The sequence below is a fragment of the Neovison vison genome, chromosome 13 (assembly GCF_020171115.1).
Source record: "Neovison vison isolate M4711 chromosome 13, ASM_NN_V1, whole genome shotgun sequence".
Lineage (NCBI taxonomy): Eukaryota > Metazoa > Chordata > Mammalia > Carnivora > Mustelidae > Neogale > Neogale vison.
This window is the reverse complement of record NC_058103.1, coordinates 126696291-126719596: the sequence shown is the minus strand read 5'-3', so window position 1 is coordinate 126719596 and position 23306 is coordinate 126696291. Positions and strand designations below refer to the sequence as shown.

At 37.6% G+C, this 23306-nt stretch overlaps 1 protein-coding gene across 2 annotated transcripts in view; it reads left to right on the top strand.

Moving 5' to 3' along the window:
* GABRB3 (gamma-aminobutyric acid type A receptor subunit beta3) overlaps positions 1-23306 on the top strand; it is a 224721-nt gene that overhangs the window by 176634 nt on the left and 24781 nt on the right. For both annotated transcript variants that reach the window (XM_044230588.1, XM_044230587.1), the window contains exons 5-6: positions 4367-4449; positions 7060-7197. In XM_044230588.1, coding sequence (XP_044086523.1) covers positions 4367-4449; positions 7060-7197 — 221 coding nt within the window. The remainder of the gene's footprint in view (positions 1-4366; positions 4450-7059; positions 7198-23306) is intronic.

The window sequence follows — 23306 nt, the reverse complement described above, 5'->3', positions numbered from 1 at the left end:
GTTTCAGGCAAATGTTTTGTGGTAATAAGTGTGCTGAGCAGTCAACAGAAACATTTCTGCAGCAGCCTCTCTAGGTGGTGTGTGGGAAATTCTGCATTTGTGCAATGACATGAGGAGTTCGCATCTGCTCTTATTACTATTTTCAATTGGTGGAAATTTAAAAATGCTGACACCAAAGTACATCTCATAATCTTAATATAATTGAGACAAAGTGAAAACCCTTCAATATGTTAAGTCATGGTCTCCTTGACTCAGGCTTCCTCACTCAGCTGTATGGGCAAAGGACACAGAGGAGAGTTTATAGATGGTGTCCTAAGATGGCTGTTACCACATCATAGGACTTTAAATTTTCTGGAGATAATGATACCCTTATAAGCTTTGAGTTTATTCCTTGAATTTTTATACTTTTGACTGTTAAACATAACTTTATGAATATATCACTTATAAAAACAAGACTATCTACTAAATTCTATCCTATTCCACAGTAAGTTAAATATCACTACTGTTACTGCAGGTATAGCATGTAGAATATTTATTTTTTTCTTTTACATATTATATTTACATATTGTCACATATATAATGAGAATACTGTATGTATGTGTAGGCTCTGTGTGTGTGTACATTGTATACATTATGTGTATATATATATATAATATGCATATGCATGTGCGTATATATAATTACAAATTTCTGTACCTTCTTTGAGCTTCAACAAGAACTTCATTCCGTGAGTAGGCTTCTAAAAGCTGAATATACAGTATGTCACACTTTAAGGCAGAAGAGATATCAAAGAGGGAGTAGCATATAGGATTCTGGTTTGCTGGATCTGAAAGTTGCATCTGCCTTCTAGTAGCTTTGTATATGTGGCTATCGAACTTATTCTTCCTGAGCCTTGGTTTTTTTTATCTGCCAAAGGGGAATGATAATAACACTTCCATAGCATGGTTATTAATTAAATGCATGAATGTTCAAGGGCTGAGCATAAAGTTGGGTACAAAGCAAACTCTCAACCAATGTTACATGAAGTACACATATGATTCCATGCTGTGCTGAGCAACAAGGTAATAAATCAACATCCTTTTCTGTAGTGTTTCCCAGTCCTCTATCACTTCTCTACTTCTCTTCTCTTTTTTTTTTTTTAATGTTCTACTTTCAGCACCCTCAAAGTGTGATTATTTGTAAAGAAAGCACATACTGAGAGGTAGAGACTTTTTCTTGACTACCATCTTTCTCTCCTTTCCTATCATAAGCATAAATTGCCGCTAAGATACTCTAAACACTGCTCTCTCTCAATAAGTAAACAAAAAAGAAACAATGACACCCTCCAAAAAAGTATCTACTGAAGAGTAATACTGCAGAAATCTTCAGGCAGTCATGTTTCTCATGACCCTGTCACTAATCCTTAGAAATAGTAGAATTCTCAGATTACAGAGGGCTGTAGAAGTGAGCTTGATATTGGTTAAATTCTCTTCTCAGGACAAATAAAGTTTATTGGGAAAAATATGAAAAGTTGTGTGTGGATATTGGGGAGGTTTCTCTGCCCTTGGTTCGTGTCCATTAACTAGGCTTGAGCTCTCAGTCCCACAGACTCAAATTCCCTCCTACAATTTCTGCAAAGCCCAAAGCCTCAAAATTTGGTCAATTCATGCAAAAAGTTCACTCCCCAAACCAGTCATGAATTAGCCAACTTGGAATAAGGTTTTATGGTTCAGGGAGCTGTTCTGGCCTGCCATACCCATCTTGATCTTTCAGCACCCCCCCACACACCTTTCCTTTTTCTTGCCTTTCTGTCCCAGTGGCACACAGACCTCTTTCCTTCTACTGTGTCATCCCTGTACTTACCTTTTGTAACATGAGTAGGCTTTTGTGTCCTACATTCCACCAGGAGAGTGTTTTCTATGTTATTTCTTCCTTAGGAAAAAGAATAGTGTGTGTGTGTATATATATATAAATATATATATATTTATATATAGATATATATTTTAATGTATTTGTCAAGTAAATTGGAAAAGGACTCCTTTTTACAGCCAGTCTTATGCCAGAATGAAAAGACAAGACAGCAAGTATACTGGGAACCCTTTTACAGATTCTTCCAACATCATGTTACACTTCCAGTAATGCCCATGAAACACATTACATAATGTCACAACCAGTGTGAATCCCTAAACAATTTGGATATGTTCATGTTCTTGCTTATGTGCATTTATTTTACAGGTGGCATTGAGAATGAATAAGAAAAACAAACAAAATAGTAGTCTCAGTTATTGAATTTGTTCAAGTGAATTGGTACCAAAATATATGGGAACTTTTTTAAAATTTGAAGATTTCTAGTAGAGATCTGCTTTTCTTTTCTTCATAAAAATTCATAATTTTAACAGAATCTTATTCTAGTTTTGCCTTATAGAGATCTTGTACGAATGTTGGGTAGTCAATATGCCATAAAACATGCCAGAATTTTAAAGTGTGAGGCTGGTTCTTCAGTTAGCTAGAAAGTCAGATGCTTTAGAAAAGTACACCAAAGAGCTAGGTGTCGACTTTGGATTATAGAATGTAATCCACTCCTTGGAGTGACAATTTAAAGTGTTATGACATTTGGAAAGGACACACTTTCTCCATTCATATGGGTCTCACAACATATGTCTGCATGGCACTTACATACCATTTGTAGAGAATAATTTAATATTTACCCATAATTGCAAATATGTTAACATTTTCCCTTACTGCTCTTCTTAGCCAATGAAAAGTAGTACTTTTCTCAACCTGCCACTCATCCAGATGCTAATAGAAGGACATGCTTTACTACTGCACTTAGGTTAAATGAGACAAGCCCAACAGACAAGCAGGGTGTTTTACGGGTGTTTTAGTTAAAATCTGCTGATAGGAACAGAACTTGCTCATGTTGCCCAAAGTAGGAGAAGGTCCATTGTGAATATTCATATGGAATGCTGTCTAGAGAAAGCTGAATACTGACCTTCAAGAAAGGTGGAACATAAAAGGTGGTTGGGAATTCAAGGTAAGTCTAGGGATCTTAGGAGGAGACATTCTTACTTCATTCTTATCCAACATTGAATGCATATAGCCAGGGCTTCCAGTTACGTACTTCCACAGGAGCCATGAGAATGCTGTTCCCAGGTGCTCGCTTCAGCAGCACATGTACTTAAAAAAATTTAAAAAATGCTGTTCCCTGAGATATGTGGTACATACACTGCAAGGCCATGTTCTGTGGCTCAGCCATAGTGACCTCTGTCTCTTCAACCATCCAATTTGCATTTTTCTCTACCTCTTATGCTTTCTCACGCCTCACTCTCCAGTTGGAAAATGATATTTCAAGCCTCTAATTCATGAGCTTGCAAGGCCATCTCCATTCTTTGTCTGTCTTTAATTCACTTACCTAGAAGAGAATCCCTTTAGCTCCATTTTGCCTTTTAGGTCAGGCTGTACCATGGATTCTTGATCAAGTAATGGTTGACTATCCTTGATCAGGGCCCCATCCCAGTCCTGTCAGCTGTAACTGAGGTGGAAAAGGGGAGGCATTCTAGAGAAAAATAGTATAAAACATAATGGCTTAATTGAATTTCAACAGAGGCTATGTGTAGGTTGGTTTCCCTAAAATCCTGTACACAGAGTAGGAAATAAACTTGACATTTCTAGAAGTGTTGTTTCTTAATGGACAGTTGATTTAACCATTGCAAGGTGGAGGCTTCACTGTCCTTGGGCCCTGATATAAGTTCTTTCCATGGCTGCAGCTTACCCCAAGGGAAGCTAGCCCCCTTTATTTTTTGATTCATAATCAATAACCTGGAAGCCAAATATCCTCTTTGAAAAGGTAGACGATTTCATGGTGAGAATCTCAGGGGCTTTAGGATCCAGCCCAGCAGACAACGATGATAAAAAAGGCTGAAGCAGAAACTTGGCGGAGAGTTCCAAAGTGCAGCCTGTGCAACTGTAGCTAGTTAGACACTTCACATGGAAAAACAATTCAGTCTTGATTTAATCAGTACTGTCACCACACATAAGTTTTCTCTGTGCTGTAAGGTTAGAGAACCACTGAACAAGGAGGCAAAACAAAACTTGAAGACAAAAGTTTCCTTAGAAACCCTTTTATCTGCACTTGTTTAACCAAAGTCAACAAGGCTACATGAATAATTATATCAGATTTAGAGGTTTTTTTGATTGCTTTTCTTGACAAATCTGGACTATCAGGTACTCAAAACTTACTCAGTATACAATATGGAATATAGTTAATCAGTTATATCTTGGGGAAAAGGGGTCCTTTATGGGGGCTGCTCATTGTTTGACTGGAAGGAGTTTTCCTGATACATGTCTGATCTCATCTTTACTGTCTGCCCTCGTCTGTGTGTTTCAGAATCACCACAACTGCAGCATGCATGATGGACTTGAGAAGATACCCCTTGGATGAGCAGAATTGCACGCTGGAAATTGAAAGCTGTGTGTATCTGTACTTCTTTTTACTCACTGTTTTTCAGGCCTGGCTATTATTTGGCATCTTTTTCAAGGCATATGTCCTTTTCTGGACATAGTTTTTAACCATCTTAAAGAGGGGAGGCTTAATCCTCCACTCTGCAAATTACCGTGTCATGAGAGAGACAGAGACAGAGACAGAGACAGAGACCCTGCATCAAAGAGTCCCCATTCTAATCTGATTAAGAGAGTATGCTTGCTGTGCTGAAATATAAGAAAACAAACACTCCTCATCTTGGTCCATTCAGTGAGAAGAGAACAAACACTGAGATGCAATTTTCTCACAATATGCTTCATCACACATGAGTGGCTGTACTCCTGGGAACCTGGGCAGTTGGAGTAAAACTCATTTCCCATCAGGAACTCAGCTTCACAAGCAGGCTATTCCTGCATTTTGGCAATTTTCTCAATTTGAAGAGTATTCAGATGGCTTATTGATAATTCAGTGTTGAGTGCTTCTCTGTGAGGGACGAGAGCTGCATCTTTATTACTTAACAAACAGGTGTCCTGCCAGCTACCTGAACTACATCTCCTGGCGTATCCAGATGTTGCAGTTTTTGTCGTCACTCACCTTAGTCTATCATAGATTGGCTTATAATTGGCCTAAATTGGATTTAGTCTTATCTGTATTTATATGGATTTCATTAAGGGGGATGGCAAATGACTGCAAATGTTACTCAATGAATTTGTGGTGAGAAGTGAGTGTCTTTGTGAGTAAACATACTGGGAAGTTGTGGTGGGTGTAGGTCAGTTTTCATCCCATATAGAGCTGGCTCCACAGAGCCCCTCACTTCCACACTACATCACTGTCAAGTTTTCTGAGAACTGTGCTTTCAGAAAAGTGAGGGACATGGAATCATGTCAAGTGATGCACGGTGGAATCATCTAGGGAGATTTAGCATGGAGGACAGAAAACTCAGGGGAAGGATGATTATTTCCCCATAGTGAAGACTGTCTTGAAAGTTAAGTGGATTCTGTGTGGCCAGAAGGTAAAACTCCCAGTGAGGTGAAGAAAGTTTCTGGAAGGCAAATTTGGGACCTAAGTAAGGAAGCAGCTTCTACTACAAATGTATGAACACATAGTGTGTAGTCTCAGAGAGTACAGATTCTGTTACCGTGACATTTGAACTGAGGGGGATGATCAGGAAGGTCTGGTATCAAAGAGATATCCTCAGAAAGTATGAGGCCATTGTCGTCAGAGAATCCATAGTTAAAACCTTTGAGTGGAAGTAGGGATTTTCTGGTGAGCTGACTACACACATATGCAAAAGGTTTTATTTAAGTGAAGATGGAAATATGGGGATGTGTGAGCCCCTACCCATGGGAGTGGGTAGGCAAGCCCTGGGCACAGTATGCTGGTTTGAGCCACAGCCAGAAGACCAGTGGGTACTGGGCTCGGTAAGTGAAGGAAAGAGAGTGGATGTATTCATGATACACAGAGAATACTATAGATTCTTGGCATCCTTGTAAGGAGTTTGAACTTTATTGGGAAATGTGAGGAGTTTAAGCAGAGGAGTGGCTTGATAAAATGTGTGTGTTATGAACAATTGCCATGGCTGCCAGATAAGAATGGAATGTAAGAAAGTCAGAAGGAAGGGAGGAGACAGAAGATGGAACCACCATGAAGCAGTGAGAGAGTATAACAGATGGGATAAGGGAGATGACATTTACCATGGAGAACAGTCATCCCCAGAGCTTTGGTCTGTCTGTCAGATATGGAGTGTCTGCCTTGCATCATATTACATTCAAATCAAAAAGTCCCTTATACTAATAGGGTATTTTTCTCTAGGTGTAAATTTTAATCAGCCTTACCGACAAAGTTGATCTAATCCTTTAGAAGACTCTAGGTACTATAAGAAATACCAGATTTTATTGTCCTATTTCCTCATTCTGAAGAAGCATTGATTGATTGATTACCAAGTGAGTAATCAAGCCCATGCTAAGAGCTGGGCTTGGAGCTATAATCCAACTAGTAAACACTCCTCTCTTTAAGGCCAAGAGTATCCCAACAAAAGACATTTCTCATGATGGCAAACCTCATAGCCTGATGAAGCCACCCAAAAATGCTGAGGAGAACACTATTTTGCCCTGAGAGTTTCTGATGTTATCAGAAACTTTGTTATCAGACATTGATACCACCCTTAGTGTTTTAACGTTTCTGTAGCTTTTCAGAGTTTCCTTTCTAGAATTCTTTATATTTTATTTTTCGTTTTTTTTTTCCTTACAACCATCTTTTCCAGTGGTGTTAATATATATTTTAAATTCATTTCAATGCAACCACCTAGTTCTCTGTGATTAGGATTTGCAAACAAAACTCTGGTCAGAGCATTCACCCTCCCCAGTTCCTCTACTTTTCAGCCCCAGGGTGGTGCAAATCAGACAGCACAAGTAACCAAAAATATTCAAAAGTTAGTTCTCTGATAACACTTTTTCTTATGGACAAGCACATGAAACAAATCTACTTCAAATATGAGCAAGCTGTTTTTCCATTTTATTAGTTACAGTTTCTTCAGCCTTGCATGTAAACAAAATGATGATTCCTCATTTCTGCCATGTCCCTGTTTTCTCTCCTGGCAGATGGCTATACCACAGATGACATTGAATTTTACTGGCGTGGCGGCGACAAGGCTGTCACTGGAGTGGAGAGGATTGAGCTCCCACAGTTCTCTATTGTGGAGCATCGTCTGGTCTCAAGGAATGTTGTCTTTGCCACAGGTGAGTCTTGAGTCCTCTTTCTGGCTGATTAAGCAGTAGTGGTCTTTTAATGAAACTGTACAAATGAATCACAACCCTGAGTCACCCAAAGATGTACTGCCATCGATAATTAATCATCTTAGCTACTCATTTTTTCTGTATCTAAAGGGATTGATAAGCTTTGACAGAAAGGAAAGATCACCTGACAAGGAGAGGCACTAAAAGGCCGGTTATTGAGAAGTTAAAATTCTAAGGGTAGATTTAACCAACCCATGTTTGGTAAGATAAGAATCTCTCATCTCTGGGCAGATAGGAGGCCATTGATGGCCTTGGAGGCAAACAAGAAGGAAGGAAGAAAGGAAAGAAAAAAGGAAGAGAGGAAGGGAGGGAAGAAGGAGAAAAGGGAAGAAGAGGGAGGAGGAGGAAGATCTGAGGAAGTGGTGCTATTCCCCTCCCAGAAGTAAGAGACGTTCTCCTCACTTCTCTGGTAGCAGTCAGCTTTGGTGGTCCAAGAAGTTAACCACACACTCAGTTAGTGATGCCTATTGAAACAAGACCATCCTCTCTTAATACTATCTGGTTAAGGTTGTCCTGGCCTTGGTTCCATTGTCCTCTTCATTTCAACAGTCTAAAGACTGAGAAGGTATGTTCTGCTCTCCTGTCTGTCCTTCTGAGTCTTTATTAAATTACAATTATTTGCATTTTAATTTGTGCAGTACTTTCTTGCTATCTTTGCATTCCTGCTGAGTGCCATATACTACGATTGAGACAGTAAATAAAAGTGCTTTGTAAATTGTCAAGTATTATAAAGACCACAAACCCTGGGTTAAAAATGCTAAATAGAGATAGAGCTGGAACCTCCCATCTTGGCTTTTTCCTGTTGATATAGGTTGAACATGATAAGTAGGTCGCAGTTAGCTTTAGTCCTGTGAGTGCATTCATGAAGCTCAAGGAAGGCCTGTTCTCTCTACCTGTTGCCTCTGACTGGAATGCCTGTGACCCACAGTCACCTGCTTCCCCTTCACCTGGTCACCTCCATTCTTTAGCTTAATCTAGATGGCATTTCCTCTGGGAAGGCTTTTTGATCCTGCCCTACACATCTACACTGCTAACCCAGGTTCAGTTAAATGGCTACTCTGCATTCCCATGGACTGCACTGACCTTTTTCTAGCTCTGCTGTGCCTCTCTCCTCAAAAGTACATCTCCATTAGGAGGGATCTGTCCTGGTCATGGTTTACCCCCATCTCCTTCCCCACGTTGTGTAATGCCTCACATATCCTAGGCATGCTACAAAAGTCCCTGCATAAGTGAACAATGATTCAAGTGTCAACTTCCCTCCTCTCCACCCCAGCCTCTAAGAACCACTGGGACATGCCAAGTATAGACAAAAACCTGAATGTTTAAGACACCAGTCAGGTCCATTTTGATGCAATGCCACTTAATCCTTTGTTGCAAGAGGTGCTACAAATATCCCTGTAAATCTCTAGAGGCACTCATCTTGATGAGAAGTAAGATCCAGCAAGTACATGGGCTTATGATTTCTCAGTTTCTACAACCAAGAAACTTACCCTGTGATGAACTGGATAAAATGATTTTTCTGCTTTTAGCATCAGGATTCAAACTCCCATGCTCCAGGTGATACGAGCAAAAGGTCTGCTCCAAACACAAGGGTAGTTTTCTCGTGGTGGAATTAAATGCCAGTGCCTGCCTTGGTCTTGAAAATTGCTGTTGTGGCCATTAGTATGCAGCCATGAGGATCTCTTAACTGCATTTTCATGCAACCTCATCAGAAAGCTGGATGAGGTATATGTGGAGGACGCAGGGTTTCCGTAGGAAATTGCAACCAGTTAGAATGGCCTTCCTGAATCCTCTACCACAGAAGCACTCAGGGGCAACTCTTTTCTAAGTGTCTTTCTTTGATGTATTTATATGGTAAAAAATATCTCAAACATATCTGGAAAAATAGATACTACGGGTGTGGGGGGTAATATTTAAACTATGCATAGAGCCATCGGCCCATCAGAATGTGGTGCAATGTCTTCTTCCTAGAGCCTACCAAGTTCTGGCAAGGTATAAGCCATATCAGTTCAGTTCCATATCAGCCAGGTACAAACCTCCTAACCTTCAAAGAGGTTTATATTATATGTCAACTACACTTCAATAATAACTTTATTAAAAAAGGTTGCAGTTTAAGTTATTCTAATTGACCTGTTCATGAAAATTGGCACAAGCCACATTGCTTAAAATTTATTTTAAAATTAAATATTACACTAATTTTTCCCCTTTCCATAAATGTTCTGAATTAATGAGATTTTGATCAGTCAACTGGATTAAAGAATTCTGTACCCCGATAGAATTCTCAAGAAAGGGAACAAATGCTCTGGAGGTTTATTTGGACCAGGCAGAGTCCATGACGAGGATTTAATGTGATTGTTTCCACCTGTCCTTCAGCCTGTTGGTAAACACAGGGCAGCCAGACGAGTCTGCAGGACAATGTGTAAAGGCAAGCCTGGTTTCAGGAACTGAGTAAGGCATATGGAGTGCAAAATTTCAGAAGATGTTCATTTTCAGTATCATGGAAGTGAAATTTTGTGCTTTACCTCTTTGCCCTTGTCCTGTCCATTTGGGGACCTTGTAGAGAGCCTCTTGCTGGTCCATCCCCAGATTAACATGGGGTTGCAGGCTACAGGGAAGAGAACACATATAAAACCAAGTTATGAATATTCACTCAGCAGTTGGCACGAACTAGGAGTGGGGCTAGGTCCAGCATCAAGGAGAGAAACAAGGAGAGTCTGGTCCCCTGGGATTTCTCATTGGACCTCCATGTTTCAGTGATGTTCTCCCCGATGATTTCACATAGTCTATTATGTAGAGGAGCTTTTAGTGGGAATCGAGCCACAGTAACAGAACTCAATGAAATATGTTCAAGAGATGGTACGTACAGAGTTTAAAACAGACACTGGAGCCAGACTGTTGGAACCCAAGTCCTAACTGAAACTTTCAAGCAGTGTGACCCAGGGCAAATAGAGATATTAGTAATATCTATTTGGAGGCGCCTGGGTGACTCAGTTTATTAAGCGACTGCCTTCAGTTCAGGTCATGATCTGAGTCTTGGGATCAAGTTCTGAGTAGAGTTCCCTACTCAGCGGGGAGTCTGCTTCTCCCTCTGACCCTCCCCCTTTTTATTCTTTCTCTCTCTCTCTCTCAAATAAATAAATAAAATCTTTAATAATAATAATATCTATTTGGTTGGATTTTGAGAGGACTACATGGCTTGTATAAACAAGAAGCCTAGAATAGTATCTACATTTAGCCCTGATCAGGTCTCATTAACTAAGATATGTGGTATCAGGAATGAGGCATATTCTGAGGGGTCTGATAATAGACCCTCTAGCAGCTGACCAAATCTTTGCATATTAGAAAATTTATAGCATTTTCTCCTGGACTATTGGACTCCTAATGGCATATTGGAGGGTTTTAAGAGTGGGTGTTGTCTTGGATTTATATTTGTATCCCCATTTCAAGCCCACTCAGCAGTTTGAAAACTGAATGGTTATTGAATTGAGGAGAGAAAATCGGACCATCATTTCTGAGTATGTACTGAATTGTAATCAAATGAGTCATTTCTCTAAGAGATATTATAAAAAATTAATGATATTATATATTCAAATATATATTTTTTTAATTGTACCTGGGAGGAAATTGAGTACACCATTGCCTAGAAAGAGGGAGCGGTGTTCCATAAGTGTGTTTTAAAGACAACAAAGAAATGACTGAGATCATATCGACAAGGAATTATGCAGTTCCTCTCAGGATTCAACAAATGTTTTTTGAGAAAATCAACCCCTTTAAACTGGAGAGAAAATGAAGCAAGACTCTAGCTTCTAACCACAGCGGCATGCTATATTATAATTTATAGCACCTTGTTTTAAACATTTTTCACTAATGTCCACTGGAGACAAATAAATTAGCAAATAAATTAGCCCAAGTTAAAGGTTAGGAAAACAGAATCTCAAGAATAATAATAATTTGACCAAATTTACATGGTAAAGCTAGAAAGGATAATGATTATTTCCCAAGTTTCCCAAGAAATGGGAACCTATAATACATTTTTTATGAAGATTTTAAAAGCTAGTCTTTTTATGCTTTAATTTAAATGATCATTTTCTACGCTTTTACATATTAGCATTGTAAATGTTGTTACAAAACAGGTGAGTACATAGTTGAGATGACAAATAATGTCCACAGTGCCCACCTTTAGAATCTGTGCCATCTCTCTTTGACATGCCTATGCTAACGGGCCATGTGTTCCTGATGAACAGTGCTTTATGCGGGTCTCTAAAAACTGGTATTGGGGAGCACCTGGGTGCCTCAATCATTAAGCATCTGCCTTTGGCTCAAGTCATATCCCTAGAATCTCTAGAATGCTGGGATAGAGGCCCATGTTGGGCTCCCTGCTCAGCAGGAAGGCTGCTTCTCCCTTTCCCATTCACTCTGCATGTATGTCCTCTCTCACTGTCCCTCTCTCTCTGTCAAATAAATAAATAAAATCATTTTTAAAAAATGGAAATAAAAAAATAAAAACTGATGTTGGGATTGGAGGCCTCCAAATTCCTAATCCAAGACCCTAAAATTGTTTTATCCAACACCCAGAAATCTTTGGTGACAAGAAACGTGCCTCTGCCTTCCTGTTCACAAGCACTTTGCTGCTAGATTCACGGCTGAGCAATACTGTGTAAATGAAGCCATTACCCAGATGCAAACACTTTGTTGCCTGGCTCTTGCCTGTAGCATAGGATTCAGGCTCCTTCACCTTCAAAATAAATTATTCTCATTAGGCTTATCTTATGTCATTCATTATTTCAATCTACTGGATTTCTTGGGAAGTCCTGGAACCATAATAAATATTCTTTCTTGATCCAGAATTTTATTTAATTTTTTTATTAAAGTGTAGTTGACATACATTGTCACATTAATGTCAGATGTACAACATAATGACTTGACAACTCACTATACATTATTCTATGCTCACCACAAAGTGCAGCGGCCATCTGTCACTATACAGTGCTGTTATAATACTGTTGACTATATTCCCTATGCTGTACCTTTCATCCTTCTGACTTTTTCATTCCATAACTGGAAGTGTGCACCTCCCACTCTCCTTCAGCCATTTTGTGCATCCACTAACACCTTCTCCTCTGGCAACCATTAGTTTGTTGTCTGTGCTTAATGTGTCTGTTTACTCTTTGTTTGTTTTTTGTTGTTGTTGTTGTTCATTTGTTTTATTTTTAGATTCCACATATAGGTAAATTATATGGCATTTGTCTTTCTCTGTCTGACTTACTTCACTTAGCATTATATCCTCTAGGTCCATCCAAGTTGTTGCAAATGTCAGGATCTCATACTGTTTAATGAAATAGTTTATAAAGTGAGTACTCGAGTTCTCCTTTGGCACCTATAATCTGTAGGATGGAGGCAAACCTGAAAACATGCATGAGTAAGAAAAAGGAGGCTGATTAAAAGGGATACAGAGAGACAAAGAGAAACAATGCGAGAACGATCCTCTCCCTCCTGCAACTCGTTACCTCGATAGGAGACCAAATGGCATTTTCTTCCTGCTTTAACCATTAAAATAGAACATGTATTCAATATAGTCAATGTATTTCTATTTAATGTGGTATCTACTTCTGTAAGACACAGTAGGGAATCTATGGTAGAATTTCAGGAAATTCTTCAGTAGAAGACGTATTTTTAAAATAAGTAGAAACATATTAGTTTTTGAAATTTTTTTGATTGAAATCTGAAAAGATATTGTTCTTCTATATAAGACTTCAGGAAAAATGTAAGAAATTTTTACTGACCTTAACTTTTAAACCTTCTCTAGGTTGATAATCTTTAATCATTTAAAAGTTGGGGTCTAGGGACCCCTGGGTGGCTCAGTCAGTTAAGTGTCTGCCTTTGGCTCAGGTCATGATCCTCAGGTTCCTGGGATCAAGTCCCACATCCAGCTTCTTGCTCAGCTGGGAGCCTGCTTTTCCCTCTGTCTGCCACTCCCTCTGCTTGTGCTCTCTCTTTCTTTCTGATAAATAAATAAATAAAATCTTAGAAAGTTGTGGTCTAGAAAAATTTTCTCAAAAAACATTAAACAAAGCAAATGTTATATCATCATATTCTAATTACTCAAGCAGGAATTTATTTTTTTAAAGATATTATTTATTTATTTGACAGACAGAGATCACAAGCAGGCAGAGAGGCAGGCAGGGAGAGAGGAGGAAGCAGGCTTCCTGCCGAGCAGAGAGCCTGATGCAGGGTTTGGTCCCAGGATCCTGGAATCATGACCTGAGCTGAAGGCAAAGGCTTTAACCCACTGAGCCACCCAGGAGTACCAGGAATTTTTTTTTTTAAGATTTTATTTATTTATTTGACAGAGAGAGATAACACAAGTAGGCAGACAGGCAGAGAGAGGGTGGGAAGCAGGCTCTCTGCTGAGCAGAGAGCCTGATGTGGGGCTCAATCCCAGGGCCCCAAGATTGTGACCTGAGCCAAAGGCAGGGGCTTAACCCACTGAGCCACCAGGTGCCCCTCAAGCAGGAATTTCAATAAAAGATTTTCATTTTTTATCCAATTTCTGTTTAAACATAAATATACATGTGTTACTGAAGTATTTGGAATGTACCAAAAATATCTGACTGAATGTCCTTAGAGAAAACCAATCCCAACTCATTAAAAATATGTGAGACTTTTAAGTAAATTGTCAAACTCCAGTTTTAAAGATTTCTAAGACTTCAATTAAGCAAGACATTCCTAGAAATGTTAGAATTTCCCCATGCTTTATTTTCTATACGAAGACATAGATTTTTTTCTTTTCTATTTTAATATAGATTTTATAATTTTTCTGTGTAAGCACATATAGAAAGATACTTAAAATATTAATGTAGAGCCAAGTGAATTATCAGAAAGTGAATAATCTTTTTTTTTCTTTGTATGAAATTATCTATTTTTTTAATTTTTTTAAAATTAAATTTATTTATTTTCAGCATAACAGTATTCATTATTTTTTCACCACACCCAGTGCTCCATGCAATCCGTGCCCTCTATAATACCCACCACCTGGTTCCCCAACCTCCCCCCCGCCGCTGCTTCAAACCCCTCAGATTGTTTTTCAGAGTCCATAGTCTCTCCTGGTTCACTTCCCCTTCCAATTTCCCCCAACTCCCTTCTCCTCTCTAACACCCCTTGTCCGCCTTGATATTTGTTATGCTGCACAAATAAGTGAAACCATATGATAATTGACTCTCTCTGCTTGACTTATTTCACTCAGCATAATCTCTTCCAGTCCCATCCATGTTGCTACAAAAGTTGGGTATTCATCCTTTCTGATGGAGGCATAATACTCCATAGTGTATAGGGACCACATCTTCCTTATCCATTCATCCGTTGAAGGGCATCTTGGTTCTTTCCATAGTTTGGCGACTGTGGCCATTGCTGCTATAAACATTGGGGTACAGATGGCCCTTCTTTTCACGACATCTGTGTCTTTGGGGTAAATACCCAGGAGTGCAATTGCAGGGTCAGAGGGAAGCTCTGTTTTTAATTTCTTGAGGAATCTCCACACTGTTCTCCAAAGAGGCTGCACCAACTTGCATTCCCACCAACAGTGTAAGAGGGTTCCCCTTTCTCCACATCCTCTCCAACACATGTTGTTTCCTGTTTTGTTAATTTTGGCCATTCTAACTGGTTTAAGGTGATATCTCAATGTGGTTTTAATTTGAATCTCCCTGAGAGCTAATGATGATGAACATTTTTTCATGTGTCTGATAGCCATTTGTATGTCTTGATTGGAGAAGTGTCTGTTCATATCTTCTGCCCATTTTTTGATATGATTTGCCTGTTTTGTGTGTGTTGAGTTTGAGGAGTTCATTATAGATCCTGGATATCAACCTTTTATCTGTACTGTCATTTGCAAATATCTTCTCCCATTCCGTGGGTTGCCTCTTTGTTTTTTTGACTGTTTCCTTTGCTGTGCAGAAGCTTTTGATTTTGATGAAGTCCCAAAAGTTTATTATCGCTTTTGTTTTCTTTGCCTTTGGAGACGTATCTTGAAAGAAGTTGCTGTGGCTGATATCAAAGAGATTACTGCCTATGTTCTCCTCTAGGATTCTGATAGATTCCTGTCTCACATTGAAGTCTTTTATTCATTTTGAGTTTATCTTTGTGTACGGTGTAAGAGAATGGTCGAGTTTCATTCTTCTACATATAGCTGTCCAGTTTTCCCAGCACCATTTATTGAAGAGACTGTCTTTTTTCCACTGTATATTTTTTCCTGTTTTGTCGAAGATTAATTGACCATCGAGTTGAGGATCCATATCTGGGCTCTCTACTCTGTTCCACTGGTCTATGTGTCTGTTTTTATGCCAGTTCCATGCTGTCTTGGTGACCACAGCTTTGTAGTAAAGCTTGAAATCAGGTAACGTGATGCCCCCAGTTTTACTTTTGTTTTCCTACATTTCCTTAGCGATTCGGGGTCTCTTCTGATTCCATACAAATTTCTGGATTATTTGCTCCAGCTCTTTGAAGAATACCGGTGGAATTTTGATCGGAATGGCATTAAAAATATAGATTGCTTTAGGCAGTATAGACATTTTAACAATGTTTATTCTTCCGATCCAAGAGCATGGAATGGTCTTCCATCTTTTTGTGTCTTCTTCAATTTCCTTCATGAGTGTTCTGTAGTTCCTCAAGTACAGATCCTTTACCTCTTTGTTTAGGTTTATTTCAGGTATCTTATGGTTCTTGGTGCTATAGTAAATGAAATCGATTCTCTAATTTCCTTTTCTGTATTTTCACTGTTAGTGTATAAGAAAATCACTGATTTCTGCAAATTAAATTTTTAAAATATTTTTTATTAACATATAATGTATTATTTGCCCCAGAGGTACAGGTCTGTGAATCATCAGGCTTACACATTTCACAGCACTCACCTTTGCACATACCCTCTCCAATGTCCATCACCCAGCCACTTTATCCCTATCTCCCTACCCCCAAAAAACCCTCAGTTTGTTTTGTGAGATTAAGAGTCTCGTATGGTTTTTCTCCCTCTTGATCCCATCTTGTTTCATTTTTCCTTCCCTACCCCCCCCACAACTCCCTGCCCTGCCTCTCAACTTCCTCATATCAGGGAGATCATATGTTAATTGTCTTTCTCTGATTGACTTATTTCGCTCAGAATGATACACTCTAGTTCCATCCACGTTGTTGCAAAAGGCAAGATTTCATTTCTTTTGATGGCTGCATAGTATCCCATTATATATAACTGCAGTTATATAAGTCAATTATATAACTGCAATTAGGTCAAAAAGTAGAACCCTAAAATTCTCACTAAGACTTCTCATTTCCTCACCTCCCTCCTTTTCTGAAAGGAAACCAATGTCTTGTCACAGTATAATTAATTTTGTGTGGTTGGACCTTATTTAATGGGATAATACAGTTTGAATTAATTTGCAACTCTCTTCTTTAACTGAACATTATGGTTATGAAATCCATCCATGTCACTGCTGTGCATTTGTTTTCAGTGCTATACTGCTATGCAAGTGTACCACATCTTGTTTATCCACTCTACTGCAGATGTAGGTTTATGACTAATGCTACTATGAACATTATTGTACTTTTTTTTGTGAGTATATGCACACACAAGTGTTGAGTGTATACCTGATCGTGTAATTGTGAACGTTAATGATTATGCCAAGCTCTTTTTCAAAGGGGTTTTTCCAATTCACTTTCATACCAGTAATGCACGAGTGTTCCTTTAGTCCCACAGCCTTGCTAGAATTTCCCATGGAAGTTAGCTGCTGGGTGTTGGGTGATATTTTGTGCTTTCAAAACTTCCATTTTGGGGCACCTGGGTGGCTTAGTCAGTTAAGCGGCTGCCTTCAGCTCAGGTCATGATCCCAACGTCCTGGGATCAAGCCCAACTGACATCCAGCCCCACCTTGGGCTCCCTGCTCAGAGGAGAGCCTGCTTCTCCCTCTCTGGCTGCTGCTCTGCCTGCTTGTGCACTTTCTATCTCTTTGTCAAATAAATAAATAAGATATTAAAAATAAATAAATTAAATAAGATAAAGAAAACTTCCATTTTTCTGAGTACTAATGAGATTGAGCACCTTTCCTATTGGTTATTTGGAGATCCTCTTTTGTGAACGACTTGTACAAGTCTCTTTTGTTAATTAATTATCTGTCATTAACTTATTTGAATTATTTATACATTTCAGGTGCAAATTTGTTATATTACAGTATGTTACAAAAATGTGCTTTTTTTACATTGAGACCTACAGTCCACCTGACTTTTGTGAATGCCATGAAGTTTGGGTCGGTTTTATTTTCCATAGCTCCGTTGCTTTGCAGCAAAACATTTGTCATAAATCGTTTGTATGTGCATAGATCTGCTTTGGGACTGTATATTCTGTACCGTGTGTTTATTCATCCATCTTTGTACCCCTTATCTCACAGTGTTAACTAATGTAGCTTTAAATAGAGCAGGTACTTTATTTACTCTTCACTGTCAGCTTTCCTGTTTACTCTTTATTTACTGTTGGCTTGATTATTTTGGGCCCTTTATATTTTCTTATAATTTTTATGAACAGATCATTAATTTTCACCTAGAAAATGGCTTGGCTTTTTATGAGAATGCTTTAGTTGATTTGGTGAAAGGGCACATTGTTGTAATTTTTCCAATCTGATATATTTTATCTCCATTTATATAGGTCTTCTTTAATTTGTAGTAATAACATTTTAGGGTTTTCTGAATAGAAGTTTAGTGCATCTTTGATAGATGTTTGATATTTTCTGATGTGATTATAAATGATAAATTTATTTATTTATTTGACAGACAGAGATTACAAGTAGGCGGAGAGGCAGTCAGAGAGAGGAGGAAACAGGCTCCCCACTGAGCAGAGAGCCCGATGTGGGACTCGATCCCAGGACCCCAGGATCATGACCTGAGCTGAAGGCAGAGGCTTTAACCCACAGAGCAACCCAGGCTCCCCTAGATGATAAAAATTTTTAACATTATTTCTTGTTTGTTGCTAATATATAAGAACACAATGATGTCTTATTGAACAACCTTGCTAAAAGTATTTGTTAATTCTGATAATTTATGTGAAATGGTCTTTTTACCTCTCCCAAACACTGCAGAGACCTTTGTGCATCTTAACTCACCATTTCCTCATTCTGACTTATATATGCTATTATCATTGCATATTATAATTTAATACACATTAAAACCCTGTATGATGCTATTATTGTTGTTAAATGTTCACTTAGATATAATTACAAATGCCCTCTTTTCTTTGTTATTCATTCTTTCTTTTATCTCCAAGTCACTCTGCCCAAATAACTTTTTTTTTCCTGAAAAACATTTTAAAAATATTTTCTTTATTCTGAGTCTCCTGGTCACAAATTTCTTTTAGTTTTTTTTTTTTTTAACTGTTTATGACCTTATGTCATATATTCTTATATGATGGTTCTAGAAATTCATGTTGGTATTTCTTTTTCTGCTTGAAGATAGTATTTTATTGTGTCTGGCTTCCACTCTTTCTATTGAGAAGACTCTTATTGATCTAGTTGGTGCTTTCAAATTAATCTGTTTTTCTTTTCTCTCTAGGAAATTTTTTTCCACTTTTTTTTTCTTTTTTTAAAATTTCATTGGTATTTATGATGTGCCAAGATACTGTTTTCTCTGTAACTGGAGGTTGTAGATCTTCCTGATTCTTTGGCTTGAGGCCTCCTAACACTTCTGGAGCATCCTCAGCCATTGCCTTTGCCCTATTCTCTCCTCCATTTTTCTTCTAGGATTCCAATTTTAATTCCAATTTTATAACTCTAACATTGGATTTCCCCCCATATCATCTGTATATCTCCCTTTCCCTTTTGGAAGTTTTCATTTTATTTTCTCTCCATGATTCACTCTGGAATTTTCTTCTCACTTATCTTTCAGTCCAACAGTTTACTCTTTGTTTATGTTTAATTTGTTATTACTATTCATGGGGAAATTGTGGACATAATTCCAAGTGTATGATGATGTCCTCTTTCCTCAGAAAGGATCTATGCTTACCTCTGTCAGGCAGCTAGAGTCATTAACAATCCAGGACAGGTAATTCTGAGCTCAGGTCCAGTCCTTGTGTATGTGTTAATCCTTCTGGTTTATCTTTGTTTCTTGGACAGAGCTCTTTGGAATCCCTACTTGATGTTCTCTGTCCCTAGTGTCTCTCTTTTAGTCCATGAATCTGTCAAATGTCCTGCTTAGCTTCTCACTTTCCCTTCTAAAAGTACATGTTTCAGCTACCTGAAATGGGGCTCACCTCTCTCAGTTTCTTTTTTCTCCAAGATCTTGGCCAAGATTTTCACTGGCTTGCTATTTCTCCAGTGTCTTCAGGTAGATGTATTTAAACTTTGTCCATTTTCTTCTAGTTGTTTCCAGTGGAAGTGTTACCTATTCTACAGTAATTAAATACCATTGTTTGTTTGTTTTTTTCTTACCCCTCTTTATTTTTTTAAGAAAAAAGTACATTTATTTCAAAATTTAATTCTTACTTAGTTTGGACTATTAATACATGAGAGTAAAAAAGAAAAAAATTAGGATACACTTTGCAGTCACATTTTGGAAAAAAAATAATAATAAGCAAAGCACTTGAATAGCAGTTGGTAAGGGAAATCAGGTTAAAAAAACATTGCATTAAATTGATTTCAATAAATACATCCAGCTGATAATCAAAGAGCTTCTTAAATATCACTCGGCACAGGATCACCAGATTGAGACTTCATCTTTTGTGTTGGTCTTGAATGTATATTCTGCTGACAAGCAAAATTTGGGATTTTTTTTTTTTTGTCAGATCTGAACTTTACTTCTAACTTTTTGTTTTGTATGAACTAAAAGACTGAATATTAGATACATGAAAAACACATTATTTAATATGCTGCTTTAACTATCTGATGTTTTTATTTCTCTTCCCTTTTTTTCCTGGGATATATTTGGACTGATATCTTCTGGCTTTATTTTAAAATGCTTCTGCCAAGATTAGAAGAAAGAAAAAGAGAAGGATCCCAAATTGAATGATAATGAAACATTTCTGTTAAGATATGTGAATTTTCTATCTTTCAAAAATCAATTTTCAAAATACTATTTTGCTTTTCATTAATGATTATGACAAATTACAAGTGTTTTTAAAGTCTGCATGTCACACTTTTAATACATTCATTTAATTTTCTCTAAAGTCCATTCGTGAACTCCATGCTTTAGTAAACTAAATTCCTGTGATCAAGTAATTGTCCATTGGGTCTATAAATAACATCTACTATAGGTCTAGAGAAAGTATTATATGAAATGCTAAAAGAAGGAATTATCATCTTTATCTTATTTATAATATAATTTAACCTTAAATTCTACAGACAAATTTCCATTCTTTTTCCCCATTTATTTTTGTTAGAAGGATCCTAAGAGACAATTCATCTGTGTTTCCTAACCAGACGCTAATCCTTCATTCAAAATTGTGGGCCTAGAGCAAGCTTACTCTCAGTGCTAAATGAGAGCTTAGCTATCACATCTTGTTGTTATGAAATCATTTTCCTTTAAGGGCTCCTGACCTATGAAATGTGTTCTACTACAGAAGCCAGATTTCTTCAGAAATTCATTGCCCCACATCTCCTTTGTAAAAATAATTCTTGACTACCTTTATCTTCTGGAATTATATTTAAACCTCTAGTACAATTTTTTTTAATGCTCAATGGTAAAAACTCTTAGATTATAGAATCCTGAACATAGAATTCATCATAGAGGAAGAAAAGGAAAGGAAGAAGCAACATGTGTTTATTGAATGTGTATTTTGGGCCAGGTAGTATGTTTTTTACCTGATATAAATTAAGCCATTTAATATCCAGTAAAATATATATAGTAGGTATTCTATTTTCTTTATAACAGATTTACCAAAGTACAGTTTAGATACATACAGTTCATCCATTTAAATTATACAATTCAGTAGTTTTAGTGTATTTAGATAGTTGCATAATCATGACTGTTCAGTTTTAGACATTTTTATCAACCCAAAAAGAAACCCTGTACCCACCATCAGGCACTCCCCATTTTCCCCAACCCACTTCCCCTAATCCTGGGCAATCACTAATCTAATTTCTGCTTCTGTGTATTTGCCTATTCTACGTACTTTATATAAATAGAATCATACACTATGTGATCCTTTTGTGATTGGCTTCTCTCATTTAACATGATGTTTTCAAGGTTCATCCATGTTGTATCATATATCAGTATTTCATTTCTTTTTATTGCTGAATAACATTCCATTGTATGAATATATCATATTTCATTTAATCTTTCATCAGTTGATGAACACTGAGCTGTTTCCACCTTTGGGGTATTAAGAATAAAGTTGCTCTGAATATTCATGTACAATCTTTTTGTAGGTAAGTTTTCATTTCTCATAGCCAATTCATTAGGATTAGAATTGATGGATCATATGGTAATTAGCTAAGTTTAACTCTTTTAAAGAATTGCCATACTCTTTTCCAAAGTGATGTTACCATTTGATATTCCCATATATTCCCACAAGAAATACATGAAGATCCTAATTTCTCCACATCCTCACCAACACTTGTTATTGTCTTTTAAAAAATTAAAATATAGTTGACACACAATGTTACATTAATTTCAGGTGCACAGCATAGTGATTCCACAGCTCAATACATTATACTATGCTCACCACATGTGTAGCTACCATGTGTCACCATACAACTGTTTCAATACCATTGACTGTGTTTCCTATGCTGAACCTTTCTTTCATCCCCACTATTTATTCATCCCATAACTGGGAGACTGTATCTTCCACTCCCCTTCATCCATTTTGCCCATCCCATTTTCCTCCTCTGGCAAACACCAGCTTGTTTTCTGTATTTATGGATCTGTTTCTACACTGTTTGTTTATTCATTTTTTTTTAAGATTTTACTTATTCATTTGTGAGAGAGAGAGCATGAACCTGGGAGAGAAGTAGAGGGAGAAGCACACTCCCTGCTAATCCAAAAGCCCAAATGTGGGGTTCGATCCCAGGTCCTATAGATCACAGCCTGAGGCAAAAGCAGACTCTTAACCATCTGAGCCAACAAAATACCACATCTAAGTGAAATCATACAGTATTTGCCTTTCTTTGTCTGACTTATTTCACTTGGCATAATACCATCTAAGTCCATCCATGTTGTCACAAACGGGAAGATTATTTTTTTTTAAGATTTTATTTACTTATTTGACAGAGAGAGAGACAGCAAGAGAGGGAACACGAGCAAGGGGAGTGGGAGAGGGAGAAGCCAGGCCTCCCACCAAGCAGGGAGCTGGATGTGGGGCTTGATCCCAGGACCCTGGGATCATGACCTGTTGAAGGCAGATGCTTAACGACTGAGCCACCCAGGTGCCCCAAGATCTTATTATTTTTTTTTATTGCTGGGTAATATTCTAGTGTTTGTATAAACCATGTCTTCTTTATCCATTCATGTCAAAGGACGTTTAGGTTACTTTCATAACTTGGTCATTGTAAATAATGTTGCACCGGGGTTCATATATCTTTTTGAATTAATATTTTTGTATTCTTTGGGTAAATGCTGAGTAGTGGAATCACCAAATAGTATAGTATTTCTATATCTATCTTTTTGATTGTAGACCTTCTAGTGTGAAGTGGTATCTCATTGTGGTTTTGATTTGCCTTTCCCCTAATAAGTTATAATATGCTTTTATATTCTTATTGGATGCTTTCCTCTTTGGAGAAATGTTTATTTAATTCCTTTGTCCATTTTTAAACTGGATTGTATTATTTTATAAACCTTCTTTATATATTCTAGACACAAGATCCATATCAGATATATGATTTGCAAATATTTTTTTCCATTCTCTGTGTCATCTTTTTATTTCCTTGATGGTTTCCTTTGCAGATTAATAATCTATAATTCTGATAGAGTATAACATCTTTTGTTTTTTGCACTTGTGATATTCTTGCCTTATTACGGTACAAGAAAACTAAGGGTATAATAGGACAGTCAGCTTCCAAAAGGAATAGTCCAAACAAACCATGAGGCTGAAA